The sequence below is a fragment of the Cyclopterus lumpus genome, chromosome 16 (genome assembly GCF_009769545.1).
Source record: "Cyclopterus lumpus isolate fCycLum1 chromosome 16, fCycLum1.pri, whole genome shotgun sequence".
NCBI classification, from domain to species: Eukaryota; Metazoa; Chordata; class Actinopteri; order Perciformes; family Cyclopteridae; genus Cyclopterus; species Cyclopterus lumpus.
Genome location: NC_046981.1, coordinates 14001533 through 14020424, shown reverse-complemented (window position 1 = coordinate 14020424; position 18892 = coordinate 14001533). Strand labels below are relative to the sequence as shown.

General features: G+C 43.1%; 1 protein-coding gene across 3 annotated transcripts in view; it reads left to right on the top strand.

Moving 5' to 3' along the window:
• The first annotated feature begins 1750 nt into the window (after positions 1-1750).
• Positions 1751-18892, top strand: part of LOC117745344 (polycomb protein SCMH1) — an 18349-nt gene continuing 1207 nt past the window's right edge. Inside the window, exons 1-15 of one of the 3 annotated variants that reach the window (XM_034553602.1) lie at positions 1751-1835; positions 2434-2588; positions 4410-4478; positions 5074-5151; positions 5344-5414; positions 5516-5750; positions 6224-6312; positions 6601-6847; positions 11936-12180; positions 12911-13105; positions 13674-13800; positions 14066-14266; positions 14634-14804; positions 16158-16280; positions 17551-17682. In XM_034553602.1, the coding sequence (XP_034409493.1) occupies positions 4454-4478; positions 5074-5151; positions 5344-5414; positions 5516-5750; positions 6224-6312; positions 6601-6847; positions 11936-12180; positions 12911-13105; positions 13674-13800; positions 14066-14266; positions 14634-14804; positions 16158-16280; positions 17551-17682 (1939 nt within the window). In that variant the 5' untranslated portion in view covers positions 1751-1835; positions 2434-2588; positions 4410-4453. Of the gene's footprint in view, positions 1836-2311; positions 2589-4409; positions 4479-5073; positions 5152-5343; positions 5415-5515; positions 5751-6223; positions 6313-6600; positions 6848-11935; positions 12181-12910; positions 13106-13673; positions 13801-14065; positions 14267-14633; positions 14805-16157; positions 16281-17550; positions 17683-18892 lie in introns of those variants that run through there. The other 2 variants (XM_034553604.1, XM_034553603.1) reach the window with 2 other exon arrangements.

Sequence of the window (18892 nt, the reverse complement as noted above, 5' to 3'; positions counted from 1 at the left end):
CCTCTATTTGTTGCACAATGTGATGCTACAATGATTCTGTTCAGAATGTTATAATAATCTTAACTGGAACAAATAGTGGTTAATAAGTTAAGCTTTGTGTGCACTGGTAATCACATTTTATTAATGTTATGCTCAAGGCAAATACCCCACATTCTTAGTCAAACACCAAAACTAGAGCACTGTTGAAATGAAACTAGAGCAGTACTCTGTACAGCAGTAACGCTGGAATAATAATGTTTACTGGAATTACACTCTTATTTGTCTTGCTTTAATATTTGTGTGATAAAGTAATGATCATAGTTATCAACATTGTGTGATAAAATAACTTTGATGAGAGATATTTCATATCAAAGAGCTGCATAAGAATTGAAAAACTCGATTTCTTCGGCATTCTTACAAGCCATCCAGCAGTCTCAGCGATGCTTGGTGGAGTCATTATATTCACTGTAATATACAGTGCAATTTATGCAATGGCATTTAACTAAATACATTTAATTCATAAGAAGAATGTATGCTGTAATACCTACACTCAGTTGCCAGTTCATTAGGCACAACCGACTAAAACTTTTGCTGAAACTCAACTATCCTGCAATAAATCCCACCTTGATAGATATTATAATGTTCCGTTTTTCAAAGGTGTTGATTCAACTTTAGTTTGGGGCACTACACTTTGACACCCCTGAGCTAGGTGTGTTGGCAAACTGACCATATGTATTATAATTTAAGCCTGCTTATGAATTCATATAAAAAAGTTAAATGCAAATGCACAAATTGTAGTACAATTCAATTCAATTCAATTCAGTTTATTTTGTATAACCCAATATCACAAAATTACAAATTTGCCTCAGAGGGCTTTACAATCTGTACACATACGACATCCCTGACCTTTGACCTCACATCAGATCAGGAAAAACTCCCCAAAAATAACCTTTGACAGGGAAAAAAGGGAAGAAACCTTCAGGAGCGCAACAGAGGAGGATCCCTCTCCCCGGATGGACAGAAGCAATAGATGTCATGTGTACAGAATGAACAGCGTTACAGAGTTACATAAACACATTACATGAATATGACAATGTATGAATGGAACTCCAATCCATGAAACAGAAGGAGGTAGAGAGGAGGGGGGGCGGGGCATCAGCAGGGCCAACGCGGGAGGCCGGCTCACCAGCATCAGACACCTCCAGGTCCAATGGACCCTATGAGACGTGAAGTCACAACGACTCCGGGGAGGAAGCAGAGTTAATAAGGTGCAATGGAGAGATGTGAATTCATCCATAAGTAGAGAGAGAAGAGGAGATAGGTGCTCAGTGTATCCTAAAACATCCCCCAGCAACCTATAAGCCTATAGCAGCATATCAAGGGGCTCGACCAGGGCAAACCTGATTCAGCCCTAACTATAAGCACTATCAAACAGGAAAGTCTTAAGTCTATTCTTAAATGAGGTGACTGAGTCTGCCTCCCGGACTGAAAACATAATATCCCAATTCATTTCATATGTCGGTATTGCAGTGAAATAAATACCAGATAATACAAGTGATGTATTAAATACATGTTTTACCTGGGGGCTTCAACTATAAATACATATTTGTTAAATGTCATACTGTTTTTATTACTTATTTTAATCCCGTGCATGAACTCTTTTGGCCGCCACGGGTCGTTCTTTGCCCTCTCTCCATCCTCTAACCTCCAGCCAGCCCGCCTGACTGACTGACTGACTGCCCAACAAAAAAAAAATGTTGGCAAAACACCCCCTCCTCATCGTGTAGAGAGAGAAAAAAAATGGCGGACAAGCGCTAAAATCCACACCAGAAACAAAACACACGTTACAAAGCAAGGTAAACACCCTCGGATACACCGAGCGACGTCGCGTTTTAGCCTCCGCTGCAGCGTTGAGCCCGGGTTAGCACCTGGCCGCCCCCCCCCTGGATGCCGGTGGGCTCCCTCTCTGCTAAAGCTAATATTTATAACCAGGTCTGCGGGCTAGCGAGCCGCAGAGCTAAACTAGCATCCCGGGCAGTGGGCATGTCTGTGTGTAGCCGAGCGTAGCATAGCATGCTGGATGTCGGGTGTCTTGCACTTGCTGCACGCGGGTCTGATATACTCTCTGGGGGCGACTGTTACTCGTGGTGTTAGCTCGTGAATAGCATAGTTATTGGGCATGCGACCCCGGTGTGATAGAGGGAGAGGGCGGCGGGGGTCCCGTGTGTCGGTTTTGTGTTCCGGAACGGAGCTCAACACCTTTCTGCGTCGCGAGAAGCGATATTTCTGTCTATAAATGGGGGGGGTGAGGGAGGGGGGGGGGGGGGGCGACACAGGACTATCCGTGTGCTTTGAGATGTAAATAAACACAGTCGCTGGGTTTAGCAACAGGAGGAGGAACGGGTACACGCGGATCTCCCTCTAATGCCAGTCCTTCTGTCACTTTCTTCCCAGACGGGGGGGGGGGGAAGAAAAAAAAAGAAAACACAGACCGGGCCGCTTTAATTTGGACGCCACCCCCCCTTGGCGGAGGAAAAAAGGCGCACTTCCATTGAAGAGGAAATCATCCCGGGAGGAGAAACGCTGCTAAGCGGGTATGAAGTTTTAAGGTAGGCTGCAGTTCATGGAAACATACCAAACGTTGTCCTCTGACATTGACTTGTGTTTCTTTGTAAGCTCACAGTTCATGTATGTGACTTACTAATCACACTCATTTAAATATTTGGCAGATGGTTAACAAGTGTTTGTTCTCTGCTTACCGTTACGGTGTGTCATAACTCGCTTGGGCATGTACATAATAATTGTCATAAAATCTAAAAGAAATCTACATTTTGTATTATTTGTATGTATATTACATGTCGTACATGCCTTGTGCCACCCATTGTTTTGATCCATCTGATCCGTTGACCTTTTTATATTGTGTCTGGTTGGTGACTCTGGAAAGCCCAGGGTGTGAGTCCCCGAGCCTCAACACTAATCCACTGATTCATGACAAGGCATTTTGGAAATATTCTCACAAGATCATTGCATGGGAGTGTTTAATTGACGTTGTGTGAATGACAATAATAGTATTGGAGCTGAGTGATACTGACAACATGTTGAGACTGGTGTTGATTCGGAGGCTGCTTGGTTTGCACTATACTGAGAGGTTTCCAATATTTCCTCCCCTCTGGTTTTTATGAATTGCCTGCATACAGTTATCTCAGCAAGGACCTCTAAGTGACTCCTTAAAGTGTGAAAAAGCTCATTAAATCTAGATGTGGTACATGTTGGCATGATCCTGGGTGTCTTTGTTGAACCTGTTCTGGTTGCCTCCCGTGATGACCCCCTGCCTGGAGAGAAGGCCTGCTACAAAGATAAAGGGCAGACCTCTGGTTTCCCTTTCAAATGCAGTACAGTTAACATATTGTCGCCCAACCTTGGGTCGGAGTACCCCTGTGGTGTTATTTGTGGTATCAGTTATTTGAGTTAACTCTTACTCTCTATTAGTGAGTTGTTAATCCCTAAACTTAAAGTTTACGCCCCCCCCTTTTAAAAAAATGTTGTTTCGAACTTGGAAAAAAATATTTCTAAAAACACAAACGAGAAACATGTTGCATCTCCAGTGCATTGTCACGGATGTGGATGTTTTTAAATTGAGTTGATATGCGTTCTCATATGATCAATATAGGGAGCCAAACATCTTAAGAAATGTACAGTATGACTCTGATGCAGAGTACCCAATCCTTTACGGATATAAAAAGAAACCAAATCATTGAGCAACACGACGGGGAGGTAGATTTCCATTATCTCAAAATAACCCTTTTAGCTCTCACCATATAAAACATTCAAACCGGCTAGATCCTTAAATATCACAACATCCAAAACACAAGTAGGCTTATGGTTGCAGAATCCACACTGTCTGACGCTTTAGCTTGTTTCAGCGATTTGAACAAACTATATTAAGTCTAACTTGAATAGAGAAGCACCGATTGATTGATCCGATTTTAAGCTTGTTTGTCCATGACCGGTATAACCCGTTCTGTGTGACTCTAATTTACACACATTTGCCGCATGATGGTTCACGTAGCGTCCACAGACAGTAACCGACTATTGGGCCTCGTGCAGCAAGATCTTTCTTAAATATCTCTCATATTTTATCTTTTTGTTTACAGGAACAACAGAGTAATAATCAGAAATATATCATCTTTAATACCGAGGGAAATATTCAAGCCTTGCACTTGATGTGTTCTATGGCGGCACGTTTTCATCAAATGGAAATATGGAATATGCAAAATATTAAACACATTTCACTAAAATTCAGTCCGACATATTACCACACAAAGGTTTGTTTTCAAATGTAACAGCAACAAAAAACAATTGACCACGTTCCTCTGTTGATTTCAGCCAGCTTAACAAAGCTCTTTGTGTTGTTTCTCTCTTGTCTTTAGAGTGGAGGCCACTTGTGTGTCGTGAGCTTGGTCAGTGTTGGAGCATGAGGAAACCTGTGCCACAGAAAGGTAACATTGCACTATGCCATTCGCAATATGAAAGCAGTTTTTCCCCCAAAATAATTATAACAAACAAGTATTCATAAGTAGCATTCAGCTAAAGCTAGACGTATGGCTCACTTTGACTTTATTCCAACCCATCCTTTTTGTTTTTACTGTGCAGGCAGATCCATTGTTTTTCTATTGCAGTGGTTCTCAACCTTTTTTCAGGGTTGTACCCCTTGTGAAATATTCTTTCAGCCGAGTACCCCCTGACAAAGCATTTTGGTTGAAACAAATATGTAATCAGAGTCTGATTTAATATAGAATATATCAAATTCAGTTTATGAACTTACACTTATATTTTATTGAATATTTATTAAACAAGAAGGATTTTTTTAATGGATGCTCATTTTAAATCTATATTTTTTTAACTCTCACATACCCCCTGGAGTGCCTTCATGTACCCCCAGGGGTACACATACCCACCTTTGGAGAACCACTGTCCTATAGTAATAGTCCTGTGCCAGGCCATGTTGAGAGTGTGGCAGGTATTGCAGGGTACTGCCTGATGTGAAAATCACCCGTAGTTGAGAGCTTATTATATCTTTCTTGGCTTCTCCAGCTATAGAGTGGAAAGATGCCAGAAGGATCAAGCAAGCCCGGAGTGGACGGCCCTCCCGGGTGCTCTCACAGTACCAAGGTAAATAACCCACAGTGATCAGTCTGGGGCGATTCTAAAAGGAAAAAGGGTTTACCTCAGCCATGTTTCATTAATCACCAAGACAAGTGTTGATAATAGATTTTAAGCATTGTTTGCCCAAATCTTTGCATAAAAACCTGAATATTTACGAAACTTTCCACCACTGCTGTGGCTCTTCGTGTTCTTCTGCAGGGCTTTTCAGTTGGGAGAAATACCTGAAAGAGACGGGTGCCGTTGCTGCACCGTCTGCTCGCTTCAGACAGGTGAGCGAGATTGAAAGGCCCCCTCCTCTCTGTCTTTATCAAAGCTATTTGTAAGCATCTCTCCTCTCCCGACTAAACGCTCGTCTGCCGTCACCATCTAGAGCCTCACGCCTCCGCTCAACGAGTTCAAGGCAGGGATGAAGCTGGAAGCCCTGGACCCGCGAAACACCACGTCCACCTGCATCGCCACAGTGGTGGGCCTAACGGGCTCGCGGCTGCGGCTGCGCTTGGACGGGTCGGACAACAAGAACGACTTCTGGCGCCTCGTGGACTCCTCAGAGATCCAGCCAATAGGCAACTGTGAGAAGAACGGAGGCATGTTGCAGCCTCCACTCGGTAAGGATACACGCGGACACGTTACCTTTTTGTCTTCTCATGATTTGGAGGGTTTTCAGTGACTAACAGCACACATGTAAGTGTGTCATGCTAATGCCTATAAATAACTCCCTAACACAGCATAGGGAGCCTCCTACCCCGGATGTTTCTGTATTGACCCATGGGAAGAGACACGAGAGCATCTGTTAGTCCGCCCATTTTGACGTGTTAAGACTGATTGTTGTTAGGTTTGCGACTTTCTTTTCTTTTCTTAATTTCTCCATCTGCTAATTATTTTCTTGATTAATCGTTAGGTCTATGAGATGTCAAAATATAGTGAAAACTCATCAGAACTTCTCAGGGCCAAGGTGACGTGTTCAGATTGTAGTCTTGTTTTGTAGCTTTCCCATGATTTGTCCACGTCACCATGTTCACCATGCAAGCCGTGGCTCTAAAGCTGTTGTAGTCATGACAACAATTGTCGTCTTCTTCAGGTTTCCGTCTCAATGCGTCCTCTTGGCCCATGTTCCTTCTGAAAACACTAAATGGAGCTGAGATGGCTCCCTCTCGCATCTTTCACAAGGTACCTGTACAAGGCTCACGAACTCAACACACTCTGAACAAACTAGTTGCTGTCCCAAATCAGGGAGGAGACGAGCAGGTTTCTTTACGAGTCATATTTACTTATTCGTACCAGCATTCACAAACAATAACTGAATGCCATAATGTCTGGTAGAATAACAAAAACAAAAAATGCAAAAGCTCACCAGTATTTCGTTGGTTTTACTGCACTTTCCTGGTACAAATGAATACACAGATACACGTGCCAACTTCATGCCTGACCCCCATTCTTTCTCTCCGTGTTCCCCAGCAGGAGCCTCCCGCCCCAGAGCAGAACTCCTTCCAGTTAGGCATGAAGCTGGAGGCGGTGGACCGTAAAAATCCCCACTTCATCTGCCCGGCTACAGTGGGTGCACTGCGTGGTGTCGAGGTGCTGGTCACCTTTGATGGTTGGCGGGGAGCCTTTGACTACTACTGCCGCTATGACTCGCGTGACATCTTCCCTGTTGGCTGGTGCGCCCTCACTGGAGACAACCTTCAGCCGCCCGGCACCAAAGGTATGGACCTTCACAGGAGGCGCGGGAGGTGTCGTGTTTGTTTCTCTTCTGCGAAAAGATATTCACCTCTACTGTGTTGTTGAGGAGGCCGAAACACCAGAGACATTGTTTCAAAAATCATGGAGAACCACATCTGTCCACATGGCCAGGTACTAACTTCAGTAGGGGACTAGTTCAGATAAACTGCCCCTTCTTTTCAGGACAATGGAATAGTGTCCAAAATGTGCTTGATTGACTTGTCCCTCTCTCTCTAATTAAAATAGACACTTTTATTAGAGCTGTAACGAGACAAAAACATTGTAAACCGAGTCACGGTTTGGTACGTTTGAGATGCAATAGAGAAAACAAAGAAAATGTATTTAATTTGAGAACGGACTATCATTCAAGAGTTGCTTATTGGCTATAATTCTTACTTTTAACAGTTAAAGCACTCAAACACTGCCAATACTAAATAAATTATTACCAATAAATAAATAACTCAGTGAACAGGGCTTTAAAACAAGGTTTTGGTGAGTGGACGTAGATCACATTATATTACTTTGTTAGACATGGTTATATTTAGTATATTGTACCCAAATGGTAATAATCAGAGTTTAATTAAAACAGCCATGACTAATTCACTGTAAAGATGCGGCCTTTATTTCGTCAATTGCATTGCGTAACAAGCACTTTTATGGTGCTTATTTTGGGACGAGCGTCAGGTGAAAAGGATATTTCATCAATAGTATGCACTGCAGCAGCTCTACTATTACTTTTCACTGTATTTGTGGGTTTGGTTGGTGCAACACAGTCTACAGTGTGATGTAAGTATTACATCATCCGCCTGAAGGCATCATTAGTTGATCAAGTCATCAACATGAGTTTGCTATTTTTCTTGCCAGATGTTGCTGTGATCTCTCTCCAGATAACTTTTCAGCTGTGTTTGCAAACTAAGCTTCCAACATCCAGTTCAGTTTATAAAATGTTAAAGTAGGAATGGTTTGGGCTGCGTTTGCATCACAGTCCGAGCTACACGATCCGTTGCTTTGTTTTTCCATTCAGCAAACGAGGAGTTTCCTGTGTCAACCGGGCAGTTTCTCTTCAAGCTGGAGCATTTCAGAAGTTGTAGCCACGTTTGCTTTCTCAACATGGGGAATCAAAGGAAGCTATTTGTTATACAGGAAACATAAAAGGGAGAAGTGGTTACAAAGGTTATCAGCCGTAAGGTCAGCTGCACCGTTAGTAGGAGTGAAAAAGGAAGGCGGGATATGGGGAGGCAGTACATGCCTTTGTAGCCTGCTAGTGTTTTATGAAGGCCTGGCACTCCCCCAGTTGGCAGAGTTGGGCCTTGACGTGGTTGAAGCGAGCCTGGGTACCCCTCCACAGGCCTCTCGTTGGCACCCCGGCTAACAGGGTCTGATTAGACATTTCGGAGAGAATTGAGTCAAGAGAAGGGCTAAAAAACGGAGAGATAAGACAGACATATGCTGCTAGAGGTGGATTGTTTACATTGCCAGCAGATGGTGGGAGGAAAAAGAAAGAAAGGAGGAGCTACTGCAGAGGAAGAGTGGGAGAGGAGGACAGGGCAGGAGGAGAGAGGGTGAATCTGAGGACAGCTGTGCAGACAACCACACACTTTTGACTTTGGTCGTGGGGCACGAGAGGTGAGTAAAGATGAGCGAAATGACAGAAATGCAGTCGGAGTGATAGATTAAAAGTTATCGTCCCGTAATGTGAAGCTGCCAGCGGTGGCTTTGTGAACTCTATGAACTCCGTGCACTCAAGGGAGAGGGAGGGGAAAAACAGGGAAAAAAAGGGTAACGCTCATTATGCTGTTTATTCGGCACTGCCATTGATCGGCGAACATGTAACCCCTAGCTCTTTAAACCTTTTCGAAACATATGATCTAGGATTTGTCCAATCTGTTAAGGATCAATCAGGTGTCTGGTTCTTTTCTCCGCTCCACGTCGGCTCCCCAATGGAAAGTCGCAGTAGCCTGCACACTGAGCTTTGCATTGATTGGTGCTCCCGTGTGAAAGTGTGTTTAATAAATACAGCCCCACGTTAATGAATGTGGCTGCTCCTCTCGTAAATCTGTCCATGGCTGATCCAGGATAAATACCAGCGCATTTTAGTCTTTGCTGTGTGCGTGTGCACGTGCGCGTGTGTGTGTGTGTGTGGGGGGGACTTGCAGGTGCATGTGAAGCCAGATATCCTGGATATACTGTGGTTCTTTCTTCTGTGGTTGTTTTTTCATGCGCACATTCTTGAGGTTTTGCCAGCAGTGTTGGCTTACATGAAGTGCATGGCTTATTTTGTTATTTTTTATGTATTTAATATAGGCCCTGCTCTAAGTGATTTTTCCACGCGCATGTTCCCTTAGTGGTTCATGTGACTTTTCTGAAATGTTTACTGTCAAGAAAGGAATGGGTGTGCATTCATGGGTGGGACTTTGAGAGATACAATTTAAGACTTACGTCTCACAGCTGTCAGCCGCTTATTTCTTTATTCGGGTTTGTTCCTCAGGCTTTTAAGGAGTTCACACATTTCTTCTTTTTATTTCTAGCCAGCAGAGAATTCAAGGTAGACCACAAGAAAATCATCGCTGATTACTTGTGTTCTCCGTATTCTTCCCTTTCACCCGCTATCTTTCAGTTCTTTCTTTTTCTCTGTGCTTCATCTTCATATTTTGTTGGTGGATATGGATCACAGTTATGCTGGTTATGCCTGTGAGTCTGACTTCACAGTACAATGCTGGACTGATAAACTGTTGTACACCATATACCCACCCCATAGATAAGTTCTTGCTTACTCGTGGTGTTATCTGGCCATGCAGATGGTGAAGCTTTTAGATATCCGTTATCTCTTGTGCTTCGAGTAACACAAACTAAATTATATTCTCCTCATTTGTGTTGACACATTCCTTTAAAAGCTGAGCAATAAAACCTTATTTGTGATGCATGAGTAGATACCATTTGAGCTTACTGGGAAATCCATTTGGACCATCACTAATATTGCGGGAGAAAATACCATGATTACTATTAAACAGATCTTACGGCAAGTAGTATATGTCATGATTCATTGTTGCATCTATTATTTCCCTCTCCCTTCATCTGACTACCACAAAGAAAAATCATGTTGCAGAGAGAGCGAGAGAGAGAGAGAGAGAGTCTGAGTTCTGTGACCTTATTTAAATGAAGAAATGCAGACTAGTGCCTCTGAGTTCACTGGCACTTTGAAATTCACAGAGCAGCCTTCTGAAGCAACCCGGTGCATGCGCCTCTTGATGTCGCCTCGCGCCCTCTTTTCTTCTCTCCACCCGTTCACTCTGACTGTGAAGCACTCTCACGGCCTGAGAGGTGCAGCTGAGGAAGGAAGTTCAAGTGAGGAAAAATGTCTCGCTGCGGAATGTTTGACCTTCTCTGCTGTCGCGCTGCAGTGAGAAACTCTGGTGTTATGAACGGTGGATTTAGTTCTGCTTTGAACACAACTGGACGTTTGAAAGGTTTGATGCCTCAGATTGTGGGAATGAAGGGATGGGAAACTCGAGGATTATCGATTACATTACATTACATTACATGTCATTTAGCTGACGCTTTTATCCAAAGCGACTTACAATAAGTGCATTAAACCGTGAGTCCAAACTCAGAACAACAAGAATCAAGCAAGTACAATTTCTTCAATAAAGTCAAACTACAAAGTACTATCCGTAAGTGCCATTTAAGTGCTACTGAAGTGCTATTCATCTGGATGCATCAACATTTTTATGTACGTACGTTTTTGGTTTTTTTTCTACTATAAAAAAACAGGTGAATTTACTTCCATTATCTTTTATTAATTTAATATTAGTAACAAATAGAATATATGTGTCAACTGGAGGATTACAGTTCCAAGCATTGCAAAGACAACCAACAAGAAATTAAATACAATTTCCAGTTACTGCCATCCTACACGCTTTCTTCAGTGATAGAGTAGAGTTATGTCCGTAAAAACGTTGACGTGAATGTTGTATCTCGGTTTAAAGTGTACGACAAGCTCTGATTCTCAATGAGTAGGAGCGCAAATAAAGTGTGAATCTACGTATTGATTATCTTTCACCATTTCCAATTGTGTGGGAGGAAAAGCTCAATGTTTCTATATATCAGCTTTTAAACAAGGGGGTGCTGGTGGGATTGTATCTAGGGCGACTGTGGCTCAGTGCATGGCAGGTTAGCAGGTCTGTCCTTCAATCAGAGGATCGGCGGTTCGATCCCCGGCTCTGCTAGCCCTAGTCGATGTGTCCTTGAGCAAGACACCCCGAATTGCTCCCCGTAGCCGTGTCTACAGGTGTATGAATGTAAGTTGCTTTGGATAAAAGCGTCAGCTAAATTAAATGTAATGTAATCTTTATTCGGCTGCTCAAGCTCCGCCGCCCTCACCAAAACTCTGCTAGTATTTAGTCTAATCTAGAAAGTAAACACGATGCATATCTGCTGCGTTCAGGGGCAGCGGTAAGGAACAAACAGCCCGGTGTCATTTGAATTGTTACAGGTGATCATAACGTTGAGAGTTGAGTTTTACATTTCTGATTATTGAGTCTTAATGGTTCAAAAGAGAATTACGATGCGTCTAAGAATCGATTATTTCTCATGTGGAATGTATTTATAGCCAAGGGAGAATAATGCTAATACCTGATTAACTTGATGTACGACTGCAAACAGTGACATTGTAGCCAACAGTGTAAAGCTTATTGGACCTGTGTGCAATCAGTACACAACTCATTCTGCTGTGTATTGGTGTTAATATGCATGTGTGGTGTCGTTGATTTTGAATGAAACAGTATCTTCATTTCAGTTTCATTTGTCATTCGCATCACATAAAACCACATCATAAAGTCTAGATTTCAGATTGAATACTCATTGGTTAAGAAATATTTACTTTACTTACTAATACAACTAATGAGAAAATAACTACTCTGACTGTTTACACATTATAAAATGTATATGTGTACTATATATATGTATATATGTTTTGAATGAATATCATATAAGAATATCTTTTTCACTGGAATGCCATAGCAATTTATTGAACTCTCTTTTTTTGTGTATCTGCCCATCTTTGCCCATGTAGTAGTGCTGCCTAAGAGCCTCGGGGCGTTGACAGACGGGAGTGTGGAGAGCCCAGCCATGCACCCCACGCCCACGGTGGGCAGACCTCCAGGTCAGAGAGGACGGAAGCCAGGCCGCAGGAAAACCAAGGTGACGGGGCTCTGGAATCAGAAGGCCTCAGCGTTGGGACCACAGAGCATCCAGTCTGGCAAAGGCCTGGAGCCCATCAAGATCCCCAAGAAGCGAGGACCCAAGCCCGGCAGTAAGGTAGGCGTGAGGTGGTTTAGAGATACCTTCAGGGACGCACGGTTGCCTTTATGTCGTTGTATGTTTTTTAAAATGACAATAAACATCCTTACCTTACCTTTAATTGCAGGGTGAGGTCACCAAATTACAAAAAACATACTTTAAGAATGCCATGGTAGTGACCTGTCAATCCCAAGGTAGCCACGCCCTAAATCATACTGTTTTTACTTTGAATGGGACCATAATTTACAAAAAGAATCATGTTGTGGTTGAACCATAGAGGGATGTTTAAGGGTACTTTTCTCATAGGCTTCCATACAATCAGACTTCTGTTTGCAACCAGAGGAGTTGCCCCCTGCTGGCTATGAGAAAGAATGCAAGTTTAGGGCACTTCTGCATTTGCTTCACATTTCATAACCAGACGCCGTCCTTCCACAGTTAGTGCATTAGAATTATTGAGGACGTTTTGAGCACCACGGACATATTTCTATTTCATTGTATTTGGGTGTCGGACTCCAAACCATACTACTGTTTATACATGGCTTAATAATGTTATTAGTTGAGTGAACCGACTGGCTAAAGGACACACACAGGGCTTTTCTTGGCTCCCCTTATATACAGTAAGCCTTGGTTGCATGTAAACATTGTTGTCCTTATGTCACATCTTGAATTCTGTAGGACCATTGTAGAGTATCGCAGCAGGAAGAGTTACGCCACTTGACTCTTTGTCTCCTTTGCTCTTGGTTTGCAGCAGTTGGGCTGGGCGAAGCGAGCTGGCTGGCTGGAAGATGCCATGGCGGGTCCAGGACGGCCAGCGACAGGCCCAGGGCGAACCAGGGGCCGGCTGCCTGCCAACTGGGCTCAGAGCATCGCTCTGCAGCAAGCCCAGACTCAGGCAGAGCCTATCAAGATCCCAAAGAAGAGAGGGCCCAAGCCTGGTAGCAAGGTAGCCTTCCAGTACATACACAGTAACACAGGTATCACTGCACCACAGATTATCACATTATAGCACTTGGCTGCATAAAGAGCTTATTGGCTGTATTGTTTCATAACACATAACTTACTATCATTTCAAGAGTTAGCTCTATGTGTTGTCCAGTGCTCTCCTCCTTCACTGAAACAAGTTGTTATGTCCTGTTGAAAATATATATTTATCTTTGTCGGTTTTGTCTTGCAAAATCTATACATGAATGCCATTCTGTTTGAATATATTTTTCAAGAAAGTTTGGTTGAGCTGTTCTCCGTTAAGGCACCAACAATTACAAGAACAAATGTAGGCTGGCAAAGCAGGTAGCGTCACTTTACAGCTCCCAATGAGGCACTGAAAAGAGATGAATGGGAAACACCTGGGACAGTCATGAATTTTCCTTTTCATAATATCTGTTTTGTTTACTGATGTTACACCATGTTGCATTTACATGGAGGCAAGAATACGAACATAAAGGAGCAATATAAGTGTCACATATGCACTGAAAAAGGATACAAAATGTTTGAATGTGTGTGTTCGTATCCAGAGAAAACCCCGCGTGGTCCCTAATCCAGTCCCCACGTCTCCTACCAGCAGCACCCCAGAGCCCGACACCAGCACCGTGCCTATGGACAACGCCACCATCCCCAATTCTGCACTACAGGCCCCCACAGGTACACAGACCACACACCTGGACACGCGGCACATTATTATCCCTGTCTGGGATGTTCAGTTCATCTGTCATGCTGTCAGACACCGCATCACCGCCTTTTGTGTTGCGATGGCAACGTAATCTGACAAATAGTGAGTTATACACGCAGATAAGATTTAAAATAGACATAATGGTCCCTTGTGTTTGATTACAATAACAAATTTCTTCATCGAATGAGTCACGCAGCCTTCAATATTGACTTCTCTGCTCGTTGCTCTCCCCCCTAGTTTGTGTGTATCTAAATAAGTACGGCAAGGTGGGACCCTATTTGGACCAGCGGCGGGTCCAGCAGCTCCCGGACCACTTTGGGCCCGGCCGGGCCTCCTCGGTGCTTCAGCAGTGTGTTCAGGCTTGTGTGGACTCCGCCCACAACCAGGGCACCGTCTTCTCTTGCCTCAAGTCTGGGCAAGGAGGCGAAGTCATATCAGGTGGGGATTAAAGTGTCATCATGGAAGCAGAAATATGACTCTCTTTCTCTACCGCTCTCCTGCTTCCGTTAAAGGTCCTCATGAAGCTACATTTTAAGAGCACGTTGCTTTATTGTTTCCTTGCTTTTTGTTGCGATGACATATCTGTCAGATTAACAGACTGTAGTCAAAGAACTAGCAGACCATATGGAGAATTCATTTCTGTTGTAATTGTTACATTAATTGTGAAGTCTAAATACCTTTTGTATAAAGCTCATTCTCACATCAGCCATCCCTTTTCTCATTTTTTCCATGTAAAACAACCGACTGCACACTAAATCAAACTGAATTTGATTCTATGTCCTTTGCTCCTGTTTGCCTTGTCTAGCCTACTTTGACAAGCAGCAGCACACCCTGACCCTGCCAACAGTCAGCAGTGTCACCTACGTCCTCCGCTTCCTGGAAAAACTCTGCCACAACCTTCACTGCGATCCTCTTTTTGGCAGCCAGCCTGTAGCCAGAGGAGGTCTGCACTACGACAGTCTGACACAGACCACAGGTCAGCACTACGACAGTCTGACACAGACCACAGGTCAGCACTACGACAGTCTGACACAGACCACAGGTCAGCACTACGACAGTCTGACACAGACCACAGGTCAGCACTACGACAGTCTCACACAGACCACAGGTCAGCACTACGACAGTCTGACACAGACCACAGGTCAGCACTACGACAGTCTGACACAGACCACAGGTCAGCACTACGACAGTCTCACACAGACCACAGGTCAGCACTACGACAGTCTGACACAGACCACAGGTCAGCACTACGACAGTCTCACACAGACCACAGGTCAGCACTACGACAGTCTGACACACACCACAGGTCAGCACTACGACAGTCTCACACAGACCACAGGTCAGCACTACGACAGTCTGACACAGACCACAGGTCAGCACTACGACAGTCTCACACAGACCACAGGTCAGCACTACGACAGTCTGACACAGACCACAGGTCAGCACTACGACAGTCTGACACAGACCACAGGTCAGCACTACGACAGTCTCACACAGACCACAGGTCAGCACTACGACAGTCTGACACACACTGCAGTCAGTGCAACACAAGTATGAGAATATTACAGTGGCACACAATAAATGTTAATATCTCAATAAACCAACCTTTATGGCACCAGAAGTGGTCTATTTTACTGTGTTATTTAAAAAGAAAAATGTATTTAGCACTCCCTGCAGCAAAATAATATCTTGCTCATGTGGAGATGTTGGCAGTAACCTTCTGAAAAACAAATATTGTAAACACTCAAGGGACGTGCACTCTGTTCCTCCCCTGAGTGTCTGCACAGTCGGTTCGACACTACCGTACAAAAGGCATATAATTTGTGCCATGCCGAGAGTTTAGATTTCTTAGGAAGATAAATCTGCCATAAAATAAATGTTGTTTGTTTCCAGTTATACAACCATTAGTTACACGTGTACTGACAACAAGGTTAACAAAAGGTTGCATGAATCAGGCTATGAAATGCCACGATGAATCTTTGTTGTGATTGTTGTAGAATACCTTTCATTCATTCATCAAATCCATCTTGTGTGATCATGTAGAGTTGACGGTGTGCATTGTTACTGATGTGTTTTAGTTGCCTAAAGTCATTTCTCTCATTAAGGGTTAAAGGTCAAACGTGATGCATAACAAAGCAAACTAAATCCACTGTTTGGTTTCATATGTCCTGTAGTATTCAACATACTCTTTTTCTTTCTTTTGTCATTCAGCCTCTTTTTGAAAAGGAAGAATGTAACCAAATAACAAACCGTCATATCCACTTATCCATAACTTTCTCACATCCGGCTCCTTCCTTCATATGTGCTGTTTTTTTTTGTTTTTATTCAGAAAGAAGAGGTTTCGGAGACAGCGTAGCATCGGGCCCCGGCCTCGGCACCAAGCGGTTCCTCCAGGATTACAACTGTGCACTTCCTCAGAAACTGTCCAAAATCCCCCGGCACTCCACTGATGGTATGTTACTTGAAGGATTTATGTGATTTTATTTTTCTTTATAATCCACCCTGGGTCTGTATTATCACTTGTAATGGCTTTAATTACACGATTAGAACAGTAATACATTATGTCTCCTACATATTGGAGCATAAGCTGTTGTGCACTCCTACATTTGCAATGAGGTACGGCAGGTGCCCAGATTTGACCGTACCTACTGTACCTTGGTGGATCCATGTGTTAGCTGCTGGTTGACTTGGCTGCTGCTTGCTGGTAAATTACATTTTTATTTAAATGCCCTTGGATCGAGTTATCTTTGTTCTTTATTTGTGAGTTCAAAAAAAAGGATTTCACTGGTTAAATAAGCCTTCCACTCATGTGCATAGTATTGGTTTATATAATCAGTGGCTCCCATCTCTAATGCTGCACCACGGTTTAAGTAGGACATTTCATTCTAATAATCGACTGCAGTTGTCCAGTAAAGCCAGTAAAGCCAGTAAAGCCACATCTAATCATATTAAGGAGGTCGTAAAACAGAAGACGCTCTTGGCTCAGGAGTGAGTCATATTAAGTTCTGGGGTTAATCATTTAATCATCTTTCAATTTCCTTAGATTTTAATTAAGTTAATGGAATATTTGAAGAGATGTATGTTAAAGGCTAATATCCCCCTAAAAAAGGGCCTTCCACTTTAACAGAAGGCCATAACACACATTCAAATCCCCATTACACTTTCTGAGGGTTACTAGCATATTGCTGTGAAATATATTATGAGATTAAGTCATATTGTGCATATGACACATTATGTAATAACGATATCAAATGTAATACATTTTTTACAAATCATGGGACTTGTACATGAAATTGCGAATAACCATTTGAATCAGTCAGATCTTATTCTACTATCAGCATTTAATCTAAGATCATTAAAACTTTGACGAGAGCCGTCTCTGTACTGCGGTTAGCTCCGAAGCCAGATTGTACATTTACATTTGTTCATTATTAAGAGAGGAGAAGTTTGAGTTAAGTAGTTAGTTAGTTACTGTATGTGTAGTTTAAGAGGTTTTTTTAAGGGTTTGGTAAAATGCCAGCACAGTGTGTTATAAGTATTCTGAAATAAGTTCGAGGTAGCAGGTATAGGGTTTTAAATAGCTGTTTATGGTTGAGAATAGTATTCTGGGTCCTCATCCTGCCACTGCTTTATGATGTTTAAGTTCTTTCTACGCGTCATGGTGGACGGTCAATGTGTTTATTTCCTCTGATTGGTGAGTCTTCCGTGTGATTGGTCCCCAGGTGAGTCGCTCATGGAGAACAGTGTCGCCGCATCAGAGCACTTAAAGAAGAGCCCCGTCTCTCCAAACTCTACGGTACAAACTCCCGGCCTGAGATCTCCCTCCAAGCTGCTGCATCATAACAACTCCACAGGTAGGACGAGACTCTGATCCTGGAGGCGTTGTCTTCGTTTTCACAACATTCGAGTGCTCCAGTGAAGCTCCGAGACGGTTACCTTGCACAGACGATGGATTCTCACGACATCGTGGGGAGAATCCGTCTCATCAGGCTGCACGGGCGACTGTGGGTCAGTGGTTAGCAGGTCCGTCTTTCAATCAGGGGGTTGGTGGTTCAATCCCCGCACTAGTCGTTGTGTCCTTGAGCAAGACAATTAACCCTGAATTGCTCCCTGTAGCTGTGTCTACGGTGTATGGTTGTAAGTCGCTTTGGATAATGTAATGTAAAGGACCAATCAGCGTCTTGTGGCACCTGGTTTAGGTGTGTGTGACAACAGAGAGAGATGGCCCCTATAGAGGTTAGTGTAGAACTTCATTAAGCAGAGAGAAGAACAGGCTTTTCCTGATGGAAAAGATGTTTTTGTTCTTCTCCGGAGTGGCTTCGGCAAGAGTTTGATTGACAGTCTTCATTCAATTCAGTTCATTCAATCACCTGCCAAGACTGTTTTGAAAATGCTTTGCCCTTTTGCAAACTGTTTCCAATGATGGCTTCTCTGATGATTCTGTGTTCTGTTGTGTCAGGACGATCAGACCAGAAATAGCCCTGTATCTAGAATATAAAATGTAAGAAGAGTTTGAAGGCCTGTCAGACACCAACAATATAACCATGAAATACTCTGACACAGGTTTTTAACTCTGGAAAGGTTATCATGGCAGCAATCAATCCAAAGATTGCGAAATACAGCATTCACGCTGCAGAATAATCGACCAGCAATGTGTGCTTGCTCATATTGAATTGGCTCACTTTTCCGGATGACGACCCTGCATTCTAATTTTTTTTGCTGGAGCACTCTGCATTGGCACCTCTGCTGCGTCCCCAGAAAGGCCCAATTTAAATGAATGATGAGCCTTAAAATCCGAAGAATCATAATGACTCAACTGTAAGTAGGATTGAACCCACACAGTTTTTAAGACTGATAATGAAACATTTGAACATTTGTGTCACTTCTTATAGGAGGTGAATAATAGATGTGACAGTCTGTTTGCTGCCAGTGATGTGTCTGTACAAGATAATTAACATTTGTAGATGTAAAGCTTTCAAACAGCTTGACAGTTGGATTAACTTCGAGCGTATTTGACAGGTTTATGTTAAATTGGCCCATGATTAAGATGTAGTACTTTTCTTA